Below are 24026 nucleotides of genomic sequence, written 5' to 3' on the forward strand. Positions count from 1 at the left end.
GAGCCACCAGAAGGAGAGAGATGGATGGAGAGACAGCCCCCGCAGAGGACAGCAGTGGGAGGCTGGAGTGGAGGGAGGGAGCAGGGGGCGCTGCTCTTACATCTGTGTCTTGCTCGTTTAACTTGTAGGTATGGAGGCTGTCCCGGAACACTTCTGGGTACGGAGGGACCTGCAGGAACATGAGGCCGGTTACTGCAGCAGGGGCAGGATGAGGGTATGCAGGGATAGGAAGCTGACATCACAATCCCGCTCTGCTCCTGCCAGAGACTGTGGTCCATCACCTCTGATGGTTTCTGTTTCAGGGACCTGAGTTCATTCTTCATCCCCTGGCTGGAAGCCTGGGATGGCCCAGCCTAACCCCATCCCAGTTGTCTTAGGCTGACTCCGGAGAGATCAGAACTCTGCTTGAGTCATGCTCTGTTTTTCCTTCTCCCCCAAGCACTAGGGTCTGCTGCTAAGAGAGACTGCAGGGTGTGCAGTTCCCAATGGCTTGTTGGTAACACCATGAGAGCATCAGTGAACTCCGTGGCTGTCTGTGGGGATAAGACATGGGAGAATTGTCAGAATGAGCATTGGGAACAGTTGAAAACTATTGCCCTAGTAGACTGAACACCAGTCACAGGGCTTGTGTCTAAACCAAAATTGTCAAGAATTCAGAAGTGTCTCTGGGTCCAGCAAACGCTGCCTGGCCTGGACACCACATCTGGTGACCACAGCACATTCTATACACTTTTGACATTAGATGGTTCCATTACACCCTTCATGCCTTTAACCCCAGTGACGTCTGTCAATATATTACAAATATGAAATCGAAATCAGAACATTGAAGAGCAGAGTTGCGATCCCCAGCATGGCATGAGATGTTGGTGCTGGCTCTTTTGATGGTTTGGGAAATGGGCCTTGGGTTTACCCATGAAAGTGAAGAATGGAGGTGACATAGTGGAATTAAGGAAAGAAGACCAGGCCAAGCCTGTCTCCAGGCAGATGAGCGGGTTGGGTGGCGTGAGCCTCATCCTAGATGGGCAACTCGACCATGCACAAGCAGCTGAAATGGCATTGGCAGGGACCATGCTGCCAGGCAGAGGTCTTACTTGCATGAAGAGTTGGGACCTGGGGGAGGAGTTTTCCACCATGCGGTTCACCATACTGATGAGAGTCTCACTCTCACTCATCTGCAGCGGAGGAAGGAACGGACTATTCACACTCCGACCCACATGTAGGTATCTCCCCCTCACCCACCTGTGCTTGTTTCCCAGGAAACAGGGGAGGGCAGCTCCCCCAGCATCCTGAGCTCGCTCACCCCTTATGACCTCTGTTTCAGGACCAGCACTGAAGCTGTCCTTGCAGAAAGGCCACGGAAGGGTCCGAGAGGCCACTGGGACCTTGCCGGAGGCACTGCAGAGGCCCCGGCCTGGTGATTCTTCCCCAGGGTGCCTGGTTGTTATGGGTCCCATCTGCATTGGCCACGGTTGTCATCTCCCTGCCCTGATCTCATTTCTCACACAACTTTGGACAAAGACCATAGAGGCAATTGGAAGACGGATCTCCCCAAAGTTGAACTAAGTGAAACAACCAAAAAAGAAAATCTAGGACCTGGTTTTTGGATGGGCCGCCACGGATACCGAGGCCTGGCTCCTCTCCCTGCCCCTGCCCCTGCCCCTGCCCCTGCCCACCCTCGGCTCTAGTACAGAAAGTGCTAAACACGGTTTCCAGAGCTGGGCTGGCAGCATCCTTGAGGATCTCAGATGATGCTAGGGAAACAAACAAGGAGGCCAAAACAAGCAAGCCACGTTAAAGGGACACCAGGCTCTCCAACACATTCTTTCTATTTCAAAAATCCTTAGGAACATGGGGGTGGAAAGACTATTTGCCAATTTAAAAAGAGAGAAATGGAAGAAGGGAGGGGATGAGGAGGAAGAGGAAGGGAAAGGCGGGGCGGGAGAAAGGGCGGGCCAACACATCAACCAGAAATGCCATCATTTCCCCCACTGGTTCCAATGGGAAAGGACCAAAAAGTGAAGATATCAGGGAATGTCCTTGGCTGTGTCCCTTTAACTCCATGGTTCTACAGGGGAAGGCAGCAGAAGACAGAAGGGAGTGTGCAGGGAAAGCTTTCTGGAAGGGAAAGTGAATGAGGAAAGGAGGAAAGACACACATTAGGGAAGATTATCTGGGGTTCCTGTTCAGAGGGTCTCCTGTGATTTTTCCATCATCTCTCCAATCTCAGTTGCACCCACACTGTCCTTTCTTCCTCTTACCCCTTTTAGGCTGTCCAAATACAGCCTTGCTTCTACATGTTGTAGGCAGGGCAAGGGCACCGACCACCCCATTTGCAGGGTCTGCGGCATTTCAAAAGGCTTTCCTAGGAACGGATTTTTCCTGTTTAGCCCTGGAATGCAAGGGCCTTGAGGGCTGGGAGCCATCCCTGCACAGTAAACTGTGTGTATCTCATTCCTTCCCCAACAAGCGGATCTAGAGCAGCAGAGGAAGTGAGCAGGAGTGTTTTCAGCCTGGCCTGCTCCCGCCTGTGCTGCCACTTTGGGGATCTTTCAGCCCAGGTGGGTCTTACCTCTAGGAGGATTCTTGTGTGCTACCTTCTGTCTCTCCAAAATGTTAGATTTTGTAAGAAACCACCTAACCCAGTGCCTCACACATGGTAAGGAGTGCTCGTTGATATTTTTGTGTTTGGGAAAAACAAAATAATCATAGCAGCAAGTGGTGATTGTCACTCCTTGCCGATGCCTGACAAAGAGCTCCCGTATGCACCCCCGCTTGATTCTCCCAATACATCTGTGAGGTTGAAAGGAAACGGCAGGTTCTACAATGCCCATTTTATGATTGAGAAAACAAAGACCCAGAGAGACTAAGTGACATTTCCAAGATTAAAAAAAAAAAAAATTCCTTGTAAATGGCAGAGCTAGAACTAGAGCAGCAGTGTCTGACTATGTCCTGGACTCTTCTCATCTACAAGACTGCCTTTTGAGAGTATTACCCTTGGCCAGGTACAGAGGCTCACGCCTATAATCCTAGCACTTTGAGAGGCAGAGGTGAGAGGACTGCTTGAGGCCGGGAGTTTGAGACCAGCCTGGCCAACACAGTGGGGCACCCATCTCTACAAAAAAAATTTTTTTCAATTAGCCAGGTGTGGTGGCTGCACACCTGTCTGTAGTCCTAGCTGCTCACGAGGCTGAGGTGGGAGGATCGCTTGAGCCTGGGAGGTGGAGGTTGCAGTGAGCTATGATTATGCCACTATACTCTGGCCTAGGCAACAGAGTGAGATCCTATCTCAAAAAAAAAAAAAAAAAAAAAGAGAGAGAATAATACCATTCATCCACGAGGGAGTCCTCTGGAAGGCTATTTCTGAAGCCCCCAGCCTAATGGGCCAGCCCCTCTGTGAAAGGAAAAGCCCCCAAGAAGGGACCCTGCTGTCTGCACTGAATGCTATGACAACAGGGTATTGTGGATGGAGTAGAAAGCCAATCACATGGGCGACAGGGAGGGCAGCTTGCTCGGGAACCTGGAGGCAGATGGGCCCTGAGCCCCACTCCTCACCCCTGCAAGGCACTTTGGATCTTGCTTCCCATCAGCAGGATCCTGGGCCTCCCGTCCCTGCTCCGAGTTGGAATCCTGGGATCTGTTCCCACATGGCCCAGAATGCTCATGGTGTGACACAATAAGCTGCTTTCGGAGCTGGAATGCAATGGCCTCCAGGGCCAGGAGCCATCCCTGCTTATTGAACTGTGGACATTGCTGCTTCCTAGTGCCTGAGGCCTATTACAAAATCGAATTGCGACATCGGCATGAAGCCCCAGTGAGATGGGTCACATGGCTTGTGACTAGAAGAACCAACAGTTGCAGCTATAGCATCTGATTTCAAATTTATGGGTTTTTTTCTGTAACTTTAAGAGCATGAACTCATCCTAATGAGGTTTGACGGCAGCTTTGTCACACATTAGATGTTTCCTCAACTGTAAACTGGGTCAAAAGCTTGGAGTCACATTCCAAGCTCAGCTGTTCACTGGCTGTGTGTTCTTGGCACGTTATTCAACCTCTCTGTGCTTTAGTTTCCTTGCCTGTAAAACGGGGGTAATAACAGCATCCACTTTACAGGGTTGTAATGAAGATTAAATGAGTTAGAGATCTGAAAAATGCTTAGAATAGTATGGGGCACGGAGCAGGCATCCAATTATTGCAGCTGTTGTTAGTAGTAGTAGTAGTCTTTCCACTCCCCAGGCTGCCTCCACAGGACAGTGTGTACTTCTAGGTCTTGGTTTGTAGCACAGATCTGAACTTAAGAGTATGTGCTTATATAGATACCCAGCATATCGACCCCCAGCCTGTCTAAACTCAGCCTCACAGCTCCCTTAGCTTAAAACACAAGAAGGGGTTAGAGCCCTGGAGTAGACACCAGGCAGCCAACTGCTTGCAGCTCGTGGAACACACTGCCTCTTCAGCTTGCTCACCTGTGAGACTGGGTTGATAATACTCCCTCTGTTTGCACTGAATTCTTAGGAATGCACAAGCTGTGTATGCAAAAGAGCTTTTGGAGGAACTAACGAATACACTGAGCGAATATTACTTTAAAAATCATCCTGGGGAGGGTCTGTAGGCCTCAGTTTACCAATTATGGAGTTTAACAACAACCTGTAAAATATGATACGATGATTTCCCAGATTCAGGCGGAACTAAATCCTTAGCATTTTAGGCCCAGCCTAGAGCTCCCTGGACTCTGCGACTCTCTCCTCTCGCCAGCAAAAATGCAAATTCCCACCTGCCCCCTGGGGGCCGTTCCATCCGAGCAGAGCACTGGAGAAATAAGAGGTGGCATTAATTATTCATGCGCCTACTTATTATGCTTCTTTCCCCAGGAAACTCCCAGCTGTCCTAAAGGGCTTTGAAGAGAAGGGGTGTGTAGGCGCAAACCAAAACATAAGCCACTTTGTTGTGTCCTGCTTACACCAACAAAGGTTGTCAAATGGCTGGAAGATGAGGAGGTGGGGAGGAGTGGAGAGATGCGACAGGAAGGCAGTGGGATGGTAGGGGGCACCAGCTCTGCCTACCTGCTGATCCAAATACTCTAGGTTTCTTTGCAACTGAAGATCTAAAAGTTCATCCTACCCGGAGCCCGAGGCCCAGAGGCCAAACAGCAACACAAACAAACAGGAACACACAAAAGAAAACAATAAAAAAAGAAGCAAAGCAGTTAAGAGTTAGCGACAAGGACATGGAGAGGCTTCTCCCTCTGCCCTTGGGGAGTTCTCAGGAAGGGAGGGGTTGAGGATGTGGGCAGGCAAAGTAGTTCTCTACTGGACACTCCAGGGAGAGGAGGGGCACACGCAGGCCCCACTGCCATCTCTCCTAGGTCTGCCTAGGCCTCCCTGGGAGAGGTGAGTGTCATCAGAGCAGTTTAGGCAGCACTTGTTAGCAGCTGTTTCTGAGTTTTCTGGAAAAATCGGTTGTTTCTGAGTGTGTATGTTTGCTGTGGGTAAGGCTTATACGCTGTGGACACTGGCAGAGTGAGAATCAGACAGAGAGGGGAAGGAGCCGCCGCCTAGCCTCCAGCCTGCCCAGCCCTCCTCCACCCTGGCCTCCTGGTACTGTTATGGAAACGAGTCAGCAACAGGCTTTCTGGACAAGGATTCTGCCTGTTGGTCCCAGTGGTCCTCCCCAACCCTCCCAAGCGGAGCATCTCATCTAGGTCTCTAGGTGGTGGCAGAAGTTCTCAGGAGAACAAATTCCAGGGAGAGACACGAGTAGAAAGAGGCAGAGAAAAAGGAGGAGATGCAATTCAGAAAATTTTTTCTTCCTCAATCATATTGCTTGTATCTCTCCCCAAAAGTGGCATTCCAGACAAAGGACAAACGTTAAATAACTATGCTTCAGGGGAAAAAAGTTTAGAAAACCTTGCTTCTTGTTAGGAGCTCTGGCCTGATTTTTCCTGCCTAGGCCTCTTCTCCTGCATGCTGGAGAGGAGAGGGACCAGGATATTACATGCTCCCAGATCTCATCCCTCCTCCACGGCCTGTGTCACAGAGGAGAAGGGGTTACTGGCACCAAACTTGATACTGGGGCTAGAGTCCTGACTGGGAGGGAGGAAGTATCCAAAGGCTGCTAAAAACCAGCCAGTCCAGGCACTAGGCACAGAGCGTCCCTGGAGTCCGCCCCAGTTTAGCTCCACCCTGGGTGGAGCACGGTGCGGGGAGGCCCTGAGGCAGGTGGAGGGGAGAAAGGACGTACCATCTTATCGTGGACCGTGGGGGATGGTGGGTAGTTGTAGGGGAACAGTCCTGCAGGGACTGGCCGCCTGTCTCCCAGGTAATCATACTGGAAGAGAAAGGGATCACAGAGGTGAGGGGTCTGGCTGGGACACAGAGTTCCCCACCAGCTGAAGCTCAAGGTTAGAGGTGTTTGTGTTCAGTCCCAGAGCAGATCCCAAACTGAAATGGACAGCAGCCCCCCGTGCAATGATCTGTCTAGGTCCTCAAGATTTGAAAAGACAGAACTCTCTCTGCCCTCTTACATGACGGCACGGTTTCTGGCACAACCTGGGGGCATGTACAGAAAGCAATGTTCCCACTCAAGAGGCAAAGCCATCCCCAAGACAGCTCTACTACAGACAGAACCACAGGCCAGGGGCTTCTCTGGGCAACACTGCTGGTCCTATGGACACACAGCCCAATGGCCCCGTGGCCCAGATGCTCCCACATCTCTGCCTTTTCCCAGTAGATTGTCTTAGGCTTCTGGGGATCTCAGGGAATGAGGAAGGAACGGCAGGCTGGTGGCTCACCTTGGGGGAGCTGATGGATCGCCTCATCACATAGGCAGCAGGGTCAGCATAGATGTCCTCGCTGCGAGGTGGCAGTCGCTCAAAACGGGCACTGGGTGAGCGGACAGGGGAGTAAATGCGGGCACGGCTGTAGGAACCCTGGCTGGGTGAGCGGGGCACAGAGTGGGAGCGGGGCTGCAGGGACAGGCGGCGCATGGAGCTAGAGGCAGCATCCAGCTCATCATAATAGACTGGCTGCCGGGAGGGGCTTGGGATCCAGACGGTGCCATCCTGCCGCCCGTAGCTGGCAGGCTCCTTCCACTCTCGCAGCTGGTAGGCAGGGCCGCCCCCGTTGCGGAAGGCATGGCGCTTGTCCTCCAGGGCCCAGGGCGGGCTGATCCGATCATAGGCCGGCATGGAGCAGATGCTCTCTGGCCGCACCCCTGGCGGGTAGTACTGGTAATCATCAGGGTACTGGGAGGAGTAGGGGCCGTAGTACTCAGGGACCCTGCGAGACACAAGGTAGAATCTAGAGGGACTGAGAGAGAGGGGATATTGTAAGGAAAGCAGACAACATGGGCACCCCTCCACCCACCCCAGCCCCACCTCCAGGTCCCCCAGCCTAGAGCAAGGTGCTTGAATAGGTACACAGGGGCTGAAGTTTATTCCAGAGGTGACGGAAAGACTCCTGTCCTCACAGCCCCCTTCCTCAACCAGCTCCCCAAGGCTGGACACTGCACCATTCAGAGCTTCAATCTTTGTCTCTTTAAAATGACATATCCCTAGGAAGAAACGTGAAGCCTTATCAGCCGTCTCCATCTCAGCATGAACCAGTTTATCAGATCTTTTCTGAGAGAGGCAAATAGAAGAAAGTCTACCAGGCACCTGAAGGAGGGCAACACAGAAGGGATGAAAGGGCAGCGTCCTGATCTATTTTATATTATTTTACAGATGAGGTCCATTCTGTCACCAGCCTGGAGTGCAGTGGGGCCATCACGGCTCACTGCAGCCTTGAACTCCTGGGCTCAAGCAATCCTCCCATGTCCACCTGTAGAGTAGTAGCTGGGACCACAGGTGTGAGCCACCATGCCCTGCTTTCTGATTGTATGATCTTGTCAGGGACTGAACCAGTAGGTTCTTGGGACTCATCCCAAATGATTCTCCCCAGAGCAGGCCTGATACTCCCAGGCACAAGACCACCAGCAATGCGAGGCTGCTCAGGCCACTAGAGGGCAGGTTCCTCCCGGGCCCCATGGCCTTCCTGAAGCTGTGGCCTGCAGTCCCTGGAGCTGCCCAAATCCCCAGGGAAGGAGCCTGCAGCCCCATTTGCCCTGAGGGACACCACTGGGCCCAATAAATGTCCCCAGATATTTCAAAGCCAGTCGTTGGATAAAGGAGTAAATGGTCATAGAGGGCCGTGTTGGGACCAATGAGCTACTTGGTTTTGTTTTTTAACTTTATATAAATCATGGCTTTAAAACAATTAGAGCTGTTCAAAAATGGAGTGGGTTGGTCTGGCAGTTAGTGAGTCTCAAGTGGGTGGAGCACTGGAGGAGAGGATGTTGTAGGAGGGCCCATAGCTTGGATGGATGTCTGACTGTAACAACTTCAGGCCCCCTCCCAAAGCCTGCTGTGTTCTGGGCTTCCCAGCATGCCGTGGAGAGGCACTGGGGCACTCTGTCCCTTCTTCTGAAGGAAGCAGACAGAGAAACCAAGAATCAGGGACAGCAGCCAGACTCTAATGGTGGAGCCATGGAGCAGGAAGGATTCGGGCAAGCCAGAAGCATGGGATTTGGTTTCCCAATTCAGCCTGCTTCCAGAAGGTTTCCAACAGGGGATGCCTCATGGGCTATGACCCCACTCCCATGTTCTAGCCGTAACACCATATCAGCCCCACCCCAGCCACTGGCATGCCTCACCTCCGAAGGTCTTCAGGCGGGGGTACCCCCCGGCGCAGGTTCACCCACTGCTGAAGCTGGTTCATGGAGCTCTTGCGCTGGGCAATTTTGTCAGGGTTGGTGCGTGGCGGGAAGCTCCGCCGGTGTCCCCCAGTCTCTCCGTCCTGAGGCGGGAAAGCTGTGCTCCCTGGCCGGCTTGGGGAGTGGTACTGCCAGCCATTGGGCTGGGCAGGTTGTTCCCCACCCCCTGGCACCCTTGGGCCCTCGGGGTAAGGGCTGCCCGGCTCTGAGGCTGGCTCTGGTCCAGCTGGGAGGCCGTTGGTTTTCACCAGAGGCTCTTTCTTGACTTCTGGCCTCTCCGGCCTTCTCTCTGCCTTTTCACAGCCTCGGCCATCACCCTCCCCTCGAGTCTTGGCCTCTGGCTCAGGCTTGGGGAGGCTGTTGTGGGGCGGCTGCTGGTGGTGCTTGCTGGGTGGGATGTTCTCCGAGTCTGGCTTCTCATGGCTGCTGGATGCCAAAGGAGATGCTGTCAGTGACTTTAGCCCAGCATGGAGTGGGGCAGGGGGTACCAGACTGGGAAGGAGAAGAGGAGTGGGGAAGGATGGGCAGGGAGGTGGCAATGGAACCAGGATTCTATGAATTCCTGTTCTGCTTCTTAAGTCTCACTGCTTCGTCTTCTCAATCCAGCCTGGGAAATTATTATACAACCTAATCTGCCCCTACCCACATCTGCTGTGTTAACTCTGCCCCCAACATCTTCTCTGCAGGTCATTCTCCACCCCACTCCCCTCTGCCAGTCTGCTTTAAGCCCCGTCTTCAAGCTATGTCATGACTCACCTCACCTAGTCTTGGTCCTCTCTGCAATCTGTCCCTGACCCAGCTCCCCAAACTGGGTTTGCACTCTTATCAGTAACTGTCCTTGATACTCCAGCGACAAAGGCTTGTGATGGGGCACTTGTCTTTCCTATAGAAACTTACTTAACTGCCAAGAGTCTTGGGCTCCTCATCAGCAGAATGGGTATAATAATATCTCCCCTCCTAGGACTGCTGTGAGATAAACATGGCGGGCCTCAGGAGCAGAAGTTTCTGCTTTGAAACTCACAAGCACATAAACACACTAGTTCCCTTCTCCAAAACACGTTTCTTCCAGGTCTGACTTTCCATCAGAATACAGGCCCCACAAGGGTAGGAACGTGGCAGACTTTCTTCCCCTGTGTTCCTAGCACCCACTACACTGCCTTACACTATTTATATTTACAGTAAGTATTTGTGAAATGAATGAATGAATGAACTCTTGGAAGTAAGCCCCTTGGTTGAAGCAAAGATGGAAATTTGTGACAATTTTCCCCCTACAGCTTCCCAAACTCCACACATTCAAGCATCCTTGTTGAAACATTGCTTGGTAAACATTTCTAAGATATGTGAATGGACTTGGAGCCTACACTGTGAAACCCCCTTCTCCTGGATCCCCCTTAGCACCTAACTCAAGACTCCACACGCAGCTAAGGGAGAGACAGACGCTGAGACCGTGGGTGACGGCGGGCGATGGGAGCGGCCATATGCTAAGAGTTTACTGCATGTCGAGTGTTTTACATGCACTCTGTGTAAGCCTCACGACAACCCTGAGATAGAGTTATGTTTGCTGGTTTTTGAGCAGAGGAACCTCAGGTTCAGTGAGGGTGAGTCCCTTGCACTGAGGTCACGCTGCAGCCAAGTGGACAAGGTGTGATTCAAACCTGAGTTTATTTTCCTCCAAAAGCAGTGTGCTTAACACACACAGCTGAGAAAAAACAGCAAATGACACTGACCTCTGGCTCCTGGCCAGGCCCCAATGGAACCTGGCTTTTCTCTTGGCCTCCCCCAGCTCAGAGAGTAGAGGGGGAGCTGGCTAGGGGAAGAGAGACTTCAGGCTCTGAAATCACTCAGCCAGGCCTCCTGCCTGGATGCAAGGAGTCGGCTCACACATCCTCCACAGCTTCAAGGAGGCACCCTGGGATTAGCAATGACCCAGAGTTGGGTGTGTCTTCCATTCCCCTCTTAATTCTTCCTGCATCCCCACACTCAATTCCCTGGCACTCACCTGTGCCGCACAGCTTGGGGCACTGACTTCTGGGCTGGAGGGATCTGTACTCGAGCAGCCTCCCCCATGGCCTGGATCCAGGCCTCTTGCTCCTCGGGGCTCTCGGCACTGAAGAAGTAGGTGCGGACCCCGGCATGCTCGGCCTGTGGGGAGAGGCAGTGCGTGGAGCTGGCCTCGGCCTCATCTACCCAGCACACAGTCACCTGTTGGGAGAAGACACCAACACCCACAGAATGGGCAGTCAGTTGGGCCATTCCCTGCACCTGGGGCTCTTCCCCATGCGGAGCTCGGGAGCAAGGTGAGGAGGGCAGCTTGCAGCTACCCCGAGGGCTCCAGCTGGTACCCAGGTATCCACCTTGGCTGGCTCTCTGGGCACCATTAGGCAGCCCAATAACCAGGTCAGCCTACTTGCCCCACCTGGGGTAATTAAAGCAGGAGGGACAATGATCACACCCACTTCCCCAGCAAATTCCATGTTTGATTTCAAAGGCAATGACCCCATGTCTGGGGAGAGGACCCCTGAGCACATGCCAATCTTAGCCCCAGCTTTTCACTGCTGAGAAGCTAGCACTGTCTCTTCACATGGAGAGACAGCCAAGCCCCTCTCTGTGGGCATGCAAAGCAGACACTGGCATACAGACGGGGCACACTACCTAGTTGGCGGCTGTGAGCAGGTACTGCGGGCGGGAACCCAGAAGAGAGCTCCTGTCCAGAGGAGGGGTCCTCACGCGGTCAGAAGGAGGAGAAGCAGAGAACAGGTCAACCAAACACCAGAGGGAGAGACAGAAGACGACGTGACAGGAAATGGTGAGGAGCACAGGGAAGGGGGGATATTCAGATTGTCCCCTTCTACTCTGTGTCTCCCCTGGGAATGGCAGCACCCAGCAATGCCCAGTTCTGCCTACCAAGGGTTTGGGAGTGGAGAGCTTGCACCAGGGAAATTCAGGCTGGTGGTGGAGAGTGAGTCAGGGAATCGCAGCGCTAAGCCTGGCTCTGCTCCTGACCAGCTCTGTAACTGCAGACAAATTGTGGTTTTGCTCTGGCCTTCACTGATGCATCTGTTTCATGGGAAAAGAGTCTGCCTGGTGAAATTCAAAGTTCTTAGGCCACAAGGAAAAGAGGCCACAGGACTAAATTCTTTCTGGGACCTCAGCATACTTCCCAGTGAGATCCTCAGTAGCTTGACTTAGCCCACTCAACAGGGGACATCTAGCAGTGATTCAGAGTCTCGGATGTGAGCCTTACTCCAGCCTCTGACCCCTTGAGCCCTAAATCCTGGGTCTCTGGGGGTCGAGATAGCCTCAGGGCTCCCCTGAGCAGTGATGTCAAAACCATACCCTCTAAATGCTCAAAAGGTTCCTCAGTTGCAGCTGGTCCCACCTCGCCTCCACCTGTCCCCAGCCCTCAATTTCTTTCTGACAGGAACAATTACCCAGCAAGAGGCAAGGGTGGGCCTCCTTCCTCTGGTCCCCAACCTCCAGCAGAGGACTTAGCATGTGGGCGGAGCTTGGGGCAGGTGTGGGAGAGGGCAGGGGAGGTGTTGACAAAAAGCCAGTGAAGCCTCAAGAGGGCAGCTGAAACTTGCGACGGATTGGGGGTAGAGAGACCAGAGGCCCAAGCAAGTCCTCTGGGTGAAGAACACAGGGTTATTGTAGAGAGGAGACACACAGGCAGGGCTCGTGGGTGTGTCCTGGGGTGGGTGGGAGTGGGCAGCAAATGAATTCATCAATTCAATGAGCATCCAGGGAGCAGCCTGTGTGTGAGGAACTCGCTGGGGGCACCAGTCACAAGGAAGGCAAAGACAGGCTCTTGCACTTGAAGAGCTGACAGTCACGCTGGGGGACAAAACATGCCGCGGGAAACAAGGAGAGAGCAGAGGCACAAGGACAAGTGCTGTGACAGGGGAAGGCAGAGGGCCTGGGAAAAGGCAGGGCCATTGATGGGGAGTGGGCAGGGGCGCTGGCCTGGAACTATGAAAGGGGGCCAGAGAATTGAGGGAGCTGTCCCAGCAGGGCAAACCCCTCGAAGCCTCTGTGGGGCCGAGTTAGGAAGAAGTTAAGGCATTCAGCGGTAGCCTGGGCAGGAACAGTTCCTGGCTCATTCTTAACCATCCAAGAGCTTTGCTCGGTGGCCACAGCAGGACAAGCCTCCCATCTGTCTCAGCTCCCCTCCCTTCCCTGGGGAAGGGCCATGGAATAGCCACAATCAGAACCCTTTGTGGACCACTGAGCACAGCCCTCGGAGTCAGGTCTGAAAGAGGCAGTGCAGTGAAGGGGAAGGAGGCGAGGAGCTGGTGGGCAGAGAGGTGATATCTGGGATCTGTGGTGGGGGGAGTGTGTCAGTCACTCGGGGATGTTTATCTCACGCCTGCTGCTGGCAGAGCTCCGAGCTGGAGCGTGTCTGTGTCTCTGCACAGGTCTGGTGGGGAGGGTGAGACAGGCTGTTTGATTGTGTGTGTGGGTGTGTGTGTGTGTCTATGTATAACAGGACTACTTGTTGTTGGTTAAACAGCCTGTTCCTATTTCCCCAGCTAGAACTGGCTCCCTGGAGTCAGAGTTTTATTAATTGTTCATTCTCTTCACACCTCTGGCATACAAGACCCCAGGAGGCTGGAAACTAATTATGTGCCAAATAAGTCCTTCCTTGATCCCTGTAGCGGGCCCTGTGCATGCTGCCCAGCCTTTTTCTGTGGCCAGGTGACTGGAGCCTGAAGGACAGGAAGGGACAGAGTCCCTTCTTCTAAGGCTCTGGAAGCTCAAGGAGTGACCTACGGGTCCCATCATCTAACATCATAGCTTTGAAGGGTCTTGGACAGCAACTGTCAATTAGGGCAGAGAGGGCTTTGTAGCCAGACAATGTGTAGTTGATATTATAATTTTATATTTGGAAAATGAAAAGGAACCTATGATTTTTGCATCACAAAATACAAAAGGGCATGAGATTTTTATAGGTTTTGATGGGTCATGAATTTTTAAATGTGGAAAAACACTGGCCTAGGACGAGCCAGCTGCAGGCACATCTTTAACGGGTGGCTCCCCAGGGGTTCAAGGCAGTGATATTGAGCAGGCAGGAAAGGTCCATTTTCCTGTGCACTTGTTCTCTCAAATGGTTTCTTCATGAGATGTGCAGCTCTTGTGGAATGAAACTCAACTCCTAATATTCACTAAAGACTGAACTTTGAGTAAGTTTTACTTGGAGGTAGGTCCAGTTTGCTGAAACCATGGTGGGGAGGAAGCCTTTCCAGAAAAGGTCTCAGAACCCACCAGCCACAGCTCCTGCCTCTGCCCAGAGGGATTTCCCAGGGGCAGGCACTGGGCAAAAGGTCCACGGACTCAGAACATAACTATTCCTGCCCCAGTAACAATTGTGGTGCTGCTGAAACACATCTCTACTGGCCCACTCTTGGGAGAATTGCCCACCCAACCCCCAAGAGAGGAGGAAGGTCCCAGCATAGCCTTGCTCTAGCCTTACAAGAGACTGTGCTGAGTCTAGGGGCCATTACTACTCCCCCTCCTCCGCCCACCACCACTGCTACCACCATCACCACCTGGGATTCCTTAGGGTGACGGCTCTTGGCCCCTCTCCATTCCCATAGGCTATAGAAGAGCAGGCCTCCCTCCCCCAGCTGCCCTGGGAGGGGAAGACCAACTGACCTTAAACGTGTGTTTCCGGCTGATGTTGTCTGAGGGCTGCACTGCGGCTACCCGGAAGCTCAGGAGGGGGATGCTGCCCAGGATACTCTCTTCCTTCTCATCTGTCAGGGAGAGAGGCACAAGAAGGGTGGGTGGGTGTGTGTGTGTGTGTGTGTGTGTGTGTGTGTGTGTGCACGCACACCAGGGGTGGGGAGGAGTGTATTGCCCCTCCCTGATAATATCAATACATATTTATTGTTCACCTCCTATTTGTCAGGCACTCAGGGCCACCACACATGCTCCGAGAGGACACTCCCTGGAGTTCGGGAGTGTGATGGCCCTGGAGATGCTGTTCCAGACACTGGGACTGCAGAGGTGAATAAGAGAGAAATAGTGCCTACCCTAAGGGAATTCGCCTTCTAGTGCACAAATAAACAAAGAAATAACAGCTGATATTTGGAAGCTCAGGCACTGTTCTAAGTGAAATGCCTTAATGGATTTAATCCTCCCAACAAACCCATGAAGAGGTCCTATTATTACCTTTATTATTACCCTTATTTTATAGGTAAGGAAGCAGAGACACAAAGAGGTTAGATGATTTATCCAAGGTTACTTAAGGAACAAGGGATAAAATTGGTCTTCAAACACAAAAAGTGAACTCCAAAGCTAGCATTGTTGACCGTTCTATCTATCCTGCCTTGCTAAATGAGACCATCCCACCAGTGACATATGTAACAAGGTGATGGGACAGATCATTGCAGAGTGGACTGTCCCACCTTCCGCTCTCTGGTGCCTCTGGGTCACTCTTTCTAAGGTTCTCCCTGTCACTCAGAGCCTGCTTTGCCCTTTCCGGCTGCAGATCCCCGCTGAGGTTCTATGTCTCCATAGGAAAAGGCACCCCTGCCTGGAGCACTCTGGCCCTCTTCTCCCTGGGCAGAGAGCGCTAACAGTCCAGCTATTACATAATTCATCCCGGATCTCCAAACGAGCCTGATGGATTGGCCAGTTGGGCCCCCTGCTGCCAGCAGGAGGCAAGAAAGGGTGGGGAGTGCTCTGTGGGACAGTGGGGGGACAATTACGAAACCATGGCAAGGCCTTCCCCACTTCCCTGGGATCGCTATTTGTTCCCCAGGCTGAGGACTCTGAAAAGCCTTCGGCTAGGGTTCAGAAGAAACCTCTGTAGGGTTATGAACTCCTCAAGCCCTGCTTCTCCTCTTACTCATCACATCTACACAATACTTGGCCCATAGATCAGCTTCTCTATTTGGACCCCAGCATGGTACCTAGAGGAAGGGGTAAACCAGAGTAGTAGGAGGCACTCAGGGTTGGACCCCAGGGCTGCCTTCAGGAGAACTGAGGCTCTTGTCCTCCAGAGATGGAGCCCCTGCCTGGCAGAGTCCAGTCCAGCATTTGGGTAAGTCCTGAGTCCATCTCTTGGTGAACAGTGACCTCCATTTTGGTGTGTCCTGAGCCTTTGGGTTCTCAGCTCTTTGAGGTTCTACCCCCACTACTTCCCAAAGTCTCTCCTCTGTAGAGACTCCCATTTTCCTCTCAGTTTCATTCCCACTCTGGCTCCATTGTGGCCCGATATCCTGGAGGCTCAGCACCTGGGTCCTAGGCCTGGGCAGATTCCTCTCCCTGAGTCTTGGCCTTTTCTCTGGGACTGGACTCTGTATGCTCAGCCCCTTCCTGTTTTCCCTCCTTGGGGTTCAGGTGGCTGCAATACAGCAACCAGGGACAGCAGTGCTCTGCAGGGTCACTGGGTACAACCTTTGTTTGCCAAAGTTAATGATTCACTGAATTGCCCCCAGGAGGCCTGGAAATCAGGGCTGTGCCCTCCTGGGCCAAGGGAGTGAAGGAAAGAGCCTCTCCTGCTTCATAATCATTGTACCCTCTCTTCTCTCATCCCTCACACCCATTTCCTCCCCTGCATCCACATGGTGCCACCATCACTGACCTCAACCCTTGCTGGTGCCCTCAGCCTGCCTTGGCACAACTTTTAAAAATAGAGAGTAGGGAAAGGGTGTTGGGGTCAGCAGAGAAGGTGAAGCTGGAGGATATTATGTTCACTCATTCAGTATTGACTGAGCACCGACTAAATGGCAGGCAGTGTTTTGGGTGCTGTGGATACAGCAGTGACCAACACTGACAAAAGTTCCTGCCTTCACAGATGGGACTATGCATTCCAGTGGGACAGGAGGAAAGGCCACATACAAGCTCCAATTAGTAGGTGACCTGCTAGTAGTGACTAGTGACCTCTTCCTCTTTGTCCTTGTCCTCTCTCCCCATTCCCCCAGGATTTCACCAGCCATATGACCACCTTGTTCACCCAGTGTATCGCTGGAACTCTGCCTGAAACCTAGCAAGCATTGTTGAATGTGAACTGAATGGGTGAGTGAGTGAGTGTGTGAGTGAACAAGTGAGCTTTGTTTTTATCCTGCTGCCACTGGTGCCAGGACCACAGTGAGGAGATCTGCCCTGCCAGTGCCCATCCAAAGCCAAGCTTGGGGATATGGCAGAATGAGAAAGAGTGGTGGGTCCTGGCTTCCTGCCATCCCTGCCAGTCCAAGGGCCAAGCTCACCTTTATAGTAGAAGAGGCAGCGATCCACCAGGACGAACCAGCGCTTGTTCCACTGCTTAACCCCGGAGCTGGCCTGCGGGACACGGGAGAGGCAGATGTGAGGGCTGCAGGCTGGATGTGGAAGAGGAGGTGGAATGCGGGGAAAAGGGCACCATGTCAATTATAAGGACATCGTGGCCCTAGCTGCGGCTCTGCTGTTAATGCACGGCAGCAACCCCTGGAGACCTCAGATGCAAGGAACTGACATTAGATTATTGCCTATGACCTTCCAGTTCTGTCATTCAGTGCCTCCCCTGGGAAGGAGAACAGGGGCAAGAGATGGGCAGAACGAGTGAGTGGAAGGGCAGGCAGGGATAGCGGCAAGGCCAATCTGGTGCCAATCTGTGAATCCTAGACTTTCAGGAGACACCCCTACCCCCACCATAATAAACAGGACCTGCTGGGGAGCTAGTGGGTTGTTTCCATGGGGTTAGGGACTCAGCATGTTTCAAGGTCATTGCATCTGCCCATCAGGACACGGGCTGGGTTCCCAAGTTTGACACAAATTTTTCTGTATGACTTTGGGAAGATACTCAGTTTCTCTGAGCCTTTATAAAATTAGGAGACTCATTCACAGAGACAGCAGGAGGACATACCAAAAAAATACATGGACTGTCATAAGCACAGAGGAATCCTCATCTATGAGGAAAAGGTGGAGGCTACGGTGGCCAGAACAGCAGGGTGGCCTCACCTGTTTGAAGAGCCAGCCCGCCTTGGTGACAGGTGCATTGGGGTTCCGCTTCATGGAGTGTGAGCGCTTGCCAAAGGCGACAGCTTTGCGGGCTGTGCGAGTTGCCTAGGGGCAGAAAGAGAAGCTGACCTAGGTCCCCAGTCTCCTCCTTCCTGCTCTATCTGCAAGGGAGCCAGCCCTGCTAGAGCTGCTTCTCCCTAGGGTTAACCCCGGGGTGCACTCAAGCCAAGGGGCCTAGGTGTGAATCTTGGATCTATTACTAACTCAAGAGCAGGGCCTTCCAGTTCTTTGGCAATGTTTCTCATTTCTAAAATAGGGCTCAAAATAATAATTCCAAAAAAATAAAATAATAGTTCTACCTGTCTCACAGCTTTTTGTTTTTTTTGGAGGTGAAAATAATAGGATTTCCAATTTCACTCTGGCCTATCCTACTCCCAGCCGCCTTACTCCCTCTCTCTTCCACAGTGCGTTCTGCAAGTTAACTCCCTGCATCCTCATCCTCTGAGGGTCCCGTGCATCGTCTCGTGCCCAACATAACACAGAGCCGCGAGGAGAGACGGATGTTCTAGCTCTGTGTTGCCACGTGAACACTGTCATTCTTCCACACTCGGGCAATAGTCCACCTTGCTGGAAGCACCACTGCCTGATCTCCCACTGTTTAATCCTTCTCATCACTGTCCGCTTCTCAATCGTTCTTTCAGAGTCTAAGGGTTTTGATGTTAGTCCTCCTCTTCATTCTGTCTTGCATCACTGTGGAAAATCTCCTTGCTCAGGAGCATGACCCAGCAATGCCCTAACTTTATACAGCCTTGATGTCCTCAGCTCCAGCACTCTCCACCTGCACTCCAGCAACACTCCCAGTTCTACACCTTTAGTCTTCTCAGCACCCCAAGCCCCTCCGCTGCTACCATCTTCACTTCCAGGATTCCTGCTTTCTGATCCCAACATTCCACCCTTTGGGCTTTCTCACTCCATTAACTCAATACCAGCTTTTCTACTCCATTGAGGTCCCCAGCTCCTGAATTCTCCTTTTTTCTGGATCCATCAGCTCCTCCCAGTTTTCGTTACTTCCCTACAAATCCTAGGCCCCATGGTGGAGTATATCCACTGGGCTCTCACAAACCCCATCTATTGTCTTCCTACCTCACCTTCTCTAAAACTCAATATAGCACTCCAAATGAATCAAATTATCTACTCTCCCTGCACTGATAGCCAGATTATGGTGCTGTCGGAGAAAAAAAAATATCACACTGCCATACAGATGAGGTTGCCACAGAGCCACAGTCCCAATCCCAGGAGGCTCAGCACCAGATGGCAGCTCCACTCCACACCCTCACCATCCTCCCAGCCCCCCGACCTCCCCTGCCTCTGCCCTCCCCAGAGGGAGGTCCCCACAGTGGATCTGCTCCTCCACAGAGAAATTCGAGGCTATTAGACATGCACTCCCTCAATGTCACACCCTTTTACCTAGAAAATGACTGTACTTACACTATCTTTGCCTCTTCCCCTCCAGTGTCAAAAGAAGAGGTGCTGCCCTCCTTCCAAGGCTAACATTTCTAACCCGTTGTGTCCTCTGAGACTTAGCTCCACCGATCATCTCCTCTCAAATATATCTCTGATGCTTCCTCCTCCACTGATATCTTCTCCTCAGCAAATGCACTCAAGTCTCTCCATCTGAAAGTGTCTCTGTCTCTCTCTCTCATGCTGCCACACACATACCCAAATTCCCCTTTCAACACTATAACCCAAGGTCCACTGTGAGGTAATACTTTCCCTTACTTACTCTTCAGTCCTAGGCTCCTGGGAAGAGTCTCAACTTTCTCTCCTTCCATCACTCCTAAACCTCCTCTACCTATTTTCTGAAATGGCTCTTGCACTGTTATGGAATTAAGCCACTCACTCTAAAGCATTGGGCAGTCATAACCTTTCTGACTTTCCTGGAACTCTTCTTTGAGTTTCTACAACACTATTGTTTCCCTTTCAATACCTCCGTCTGTGGCCACTCCTTCTCAATCTCCCCTACTTCCACTCTCCAAGTGTTGGTGGGCCTCAATCACACGTTTATTATTTTATTTTTATTTTCTCATTTTTACATCATGCCTGTGTCACTTCATCCATACCCACTGCTTCCGCTATGAGTAATATGATAAAAGCTCCCTAAGCTACAGCCAAGACCTCTCTTCCAGCTCAACCCATTTTATACCTGCTTGTCTGGCCAGGATTAAATAAGTGCAAAACCAAACTCATTCTCTTTCTAACCAAGCCTGTTCTGTACTTCTCATCTTGGTGAATAGTACTATGAGCCACCTAGCCACCCACCCTAGAACTCCGTGTTATCTTCCATGGGTCCCTCATTCCTCTGTTCCATTACGCAATCGTGTATACAGGGCTGATGAGTCTGTCTCCTTAATAGTTCTCAAATCTGCTTTTCCCTCTCAAATTCCACTATTGTTGTCTTAAAGGTCCCCATCACTTCTTGCTGTCTGCCCTCTACCACGAACTAAGGTTTTTTTCCAAAACACAAACAATCCTATTTCTCTCTTGAACTCATCACTTAGGAGAGAGGTTGGATTCCTCAGCACAGCACAGAGGACAGGTTTGTGAGATCTGGCAGGGCCTGTCACCCACCTTCTGTCCCTTCACCAGACAGGCCCTGCCTCTGGTTCTCTCATCCTCCTGTGCCTTTCGCAGCGTGCTCCCTGGCATTGGGGGAGGACCCATCCTCCCTTGGCCACTGTCAAATCCCAACTCATGCTTTAAAGTTTGCTGCAGACTCCCCCGCTCCACGAAGTCCTGATGCCCCTGAGTGGTTAGCTGCACACTACTCTCCACACATCTGTACAGTCCAAGCCATGGCCCGTGAGCCACATGCAGCCCAGGATGGCTTTGAATGCAGCCCGACACAAACCTTCTTAAAACATTATGATTTTTTTTTCTTAGTTCATCAGAGATTGTTAGTGTTAGTGTATTTTATATGTGGCCCAAGACAATTTTTCTTCTTCCAGTGTGGTCTAGGGAAGCCAAAAGATTGGACACCCCTTGCCTAAAACCTGTCACAGTACAGCTTTCTATCTCCTCCATTGCACCATGAGCTCCTTGCAGGGAGGAATTTTGACTTTTTCATCTCTTTCTCACTAGAACCGACAAGGTGTCCAGCCATAACAAGCACTCAGCAACTGTTTGTAGAAGGAAGTAAGGAAGAAATTGGCCTTTATTATAAAGTACTCCCACAACTGGGAAATAAAATTATTATCTGAACATTACTAACAAAAATACACATATAATGACTGAGATTAGCTTTTGGAAGAAGTCACCACAACCCTATGCAAATCTCTAAATCCTTCCCTTTTCTCAGTCCAACTCTTTCATAATTCTGCCCCCTCTCTCCATGGCCTAGAGGCTGCCACCCCATAGTTTACCACTCCGGGCAACCTCCCACTAACTCCTGAATATCCTGGCCTCCTATCTTTCTGCCATAGCTTCTCGGCAAACTAAGGCTAATCCAACTACCTGCCTTCCCTGCTCTCACAGCCAGGCTATGAGCATGCTGGAGGAAAATCACGCAAACCTGCAGATTTAGGGCTACATAGAATCACACTCGACTGCCCCAGATGATCCTTTGAAAGTATAGGGCAACATTTCATGTGTCCTTCATTGACCATCATTCCTATTCCCCAAACCTGTATCACGTATTTTCAAGCTCCCAGCCCCGCACCTGATGCTTCCCCACCCACCCCATTCCTTTCAGCAGAAAACCCTGCCTCCTACTTTCCTGCATAAGTTGAGGACATCATGTGAGAGTCTCTTTAATTTCCTAGACACCCACTCCCTAGCCTCACACGCCTTCTTTTAATGCAGTTTCAGGAAGAGGTGGCTTTTCCCCATCCAGTCTAACAGCACCTCTGCATCTGACTCTCTCCGTCTCCATAGAAATGTGACTCACTGGCTGTCCTCTTTCTCCCGAACCTACTACCTACTGGCCCATTCCCCTCACACCTCTGACATCTTAAAACAAAACCAAACCAACAAATGAAACCTCCCTCCAGTCCTGCATTACCTTCTAGCTTCCATTCCCTGCCCTTCCGTTTCCCATCACAGTCAAGTGTCTTTAAAAACACTTTTTTGAAGTATTTCAAACATTTCAGAAAAGTAGGGAATAATACGATGATCATCATTTCATGTTGTTTTGCCCTAATAAAACAAGACAACTGGAGCTAAAACTCCCTCAAGCCCCTCACCAGTCTCATTACCTTTGCTTCCTCCCTAGAGGCAACCACTGACCCAAAATTAGTCTTCCTGTCCATGATTATGCACTTCTACTACAGATGTTCCTATAAATATGTAGTACTGCTTTTCATGTCTGTACATTTACATAAGTGATATCATATTTCTCATATTCTGCCACTTGCTTTTTACTCAACGTTATATTTTCAAGATTTATCCTTGTTAATACATATAGCTCCAGTTCATTTTAATTTTTGGCAAGTGCTCCATTATGTGATGATATACTAACATTTGTTGTCTAGTTCCTTAGAAGAGCAGTTTCTACACTATGCTCTTCCTATGTCTCCTCTCCCATCCCCACTTTTACCTCTCCAGCCTGCCTTCTGCTCTTCTCACACCACTCAAACTGCCCTTGTCAGGGTCCCCAGTGACCACATTGCTGCTAAACCCAGAGGACACTTTCAGCCTTTGTCTTCCTGGCCCTCTTTGCAACATTCTTCTCTAGATTTCCTTCTCCTGGGGCTCTCTTCCTTCCTTCCCCCTTCTCTGAGCTCTCAATCGCCATGACCTTCGTGACTGTCCTGCAAGACCAGTGGCTCTCAATGAGGTTGGGGAGATTTTGTCCCCAAGGGACAAAAAATCCTGACAATATCTGGAGACATTGTTGATAGTCACCCCTGGAAAAGAGGCGCTATTGGCATTTAGTGGTCAGAGGCCAGGGATGCTGCTCAACATCCTACAATGCACAGGACAGTCTCATAGCACGATGAATCATCCAACCCCAACTGCCAGCAGTGCTGAGGTTGAGAACCCCTGGTCTAGATGTTGGTCTTCTATGAGGTTCTGATCTGAGCCCTCTTCCCTTCCTACTCTCCACTCTCTTTCTGGGTCACCTTGCCTACTCTTGGAGCCTGCAGAAATAGCTGGACAGGCTACGATTTCCTGGGATTCCCAGAGATTCCACTAAACATGCACTGAAGACATTTCCAGCCCAACAGCTTGCCTTGAGGGCTGGACTTACCCGGACGCTGGGCCGCTCTGGAGTGACCTCGGACACCATGTTGTGGTTGGGTATGTCACTGTTGGTGGTAGCCGGGCGTTTCCCACCTGTTTTATTGGACATGTCCAAGGCTGATCTGATTTCAAGTCAACCAGAAAAAAGAGATTGGTGAGAGCCAAGAAACAATGGAAACCACCCATCCCTTTTCCACACCCTGCCACCCACTGTTTCAGCATCAACACAAAATTAGATCTCTTGAGTGCCATTGAGCAGTCACCTCAGCCACTCCTTCAACCCTTCTGAAATTATATGCTGGTGACCTTGGACAATTATTTATTTTTTGAGACTGCATCATGCTCTGTCACCCAGTCTGTAGCCAGTGGCACAATCAGGACTCACCACAGCCTCGAACTCCTAGGCTCAAGTGATCTTCCCACCTCAGCCTCCATAGGAGATGGGACCACAGGCATGGGCCACCATGCCCAGTTAATTTTTATTTATTTATTTTTTTTAGAGAGACAGAATGTCACTATGTTGCCCAGGATGGTCTTAAACTCCTGGACTCAAATGATCCTCCCACCTTAGCTTCCCAAAACGCTGGGATTACAGGCATGAGCCACCTGTTCCCGGCCCTGGACATTTATTTTAAAAGTCTAGACCCTGGGGCTCCAGAAATCCTTTTCCTCTACTTTAAAAGACACAACTGCCTAGTGGCCTATGAGAGTAGATTAATTAATCCTCTTTTCTCTTCTTCTCCTTTCATTCGGTGAGCCAGGATCCACAGTGAGAGGAATTAGCATTTGGCTCTCATGATCATATCAGATTTTCTCAGCTCTTCCCTCAAAGGCCCCTGGGTGCTATGCCAGCCTCACACCTGTTTTCTACTCCATCAGCTCAACCTGCGGGGTACGCCAACCTGGCTTCTGCTAGACCCTAGGAAAAGTGGATGAGGGTGTCAAGCCAGATGGGTCTCAGATGCTTCCAGTCCTCAGAACCGAGGTGACTGACTGCAAAGCCCTTCTGCTTTCCTTTCCCCTCCCCGTTGCCTTCTGCTTTCCAGCTGCAAGGAGGCGGTGGGATAGTAGTGGTTAAGGACAGAAAGGCCAAACAGCAA

At 51.2% G+C, this 24026-nt stretch overlaps 1 protein-coding gene across 29 annotated transcripts in view; it reads right to left on the reverse strand.

Annotated features, from left to right (window-relative positions):
- LOC105484792 (pleckstrin homology domain containing A6) overlaps window positions 1–24026 on the reverse strand; it is a 156997-nt gene that overhangs the window by 30996 nt on the left and 101975 nt on the right. For 16 of the 29 annotated variants that reach the window (XR_011612938.1, XM_011746745.2, XM_011746740.2 and 13 more), the window contains 11 exons: window positions 22934–23048; window positions 17689–17793; window positions 16959–17031; window positions 14398–14498; window positions 10745–10947; window positions 8686–9171; window positions 6788–7304; window positions 6238–6324; window positions 5061–5114; window positions 1092–1172; window positions 101–169 (listed from right to left, as the gene is read on the reverse strand). Coding sequence is in view for 28 of the 29 variants with exons in the window: in XM_011746745.2 (XP_011745047.2) it covers window positions 101–169; window positions 1092–1172; window positions 5061–5114; window positions 6238–6324; window positions 6788–7304; window positions 8686–9171; window positions 10745–10947; window positions 14398–14498; window positions 16959–17031; window positions 17689–17793; window positions 22934–23048 (1891 nt within the window). In the remaining variant the exon portion in view is untranslated. The other 13 variants (XM_011746761.3, XM_011746760.2, XM_011746741.2 and 10 more) reach the window with 12 other exon arrangements.

This window comes from Macaca nemestrina, chromosome 1 (assembly GCF_043159975.1).
Source record: "Macaca nemestrina isolate mMacNem1 chromosome 1, mMacNem.hap1, whole genome shotgun sequence".
Lineage (NCBI taxonomy): Eukaryota > Metazoa > Chordata > Mammalia > Primates > Cercopithecidae > Macaca > Macaca nemestrina.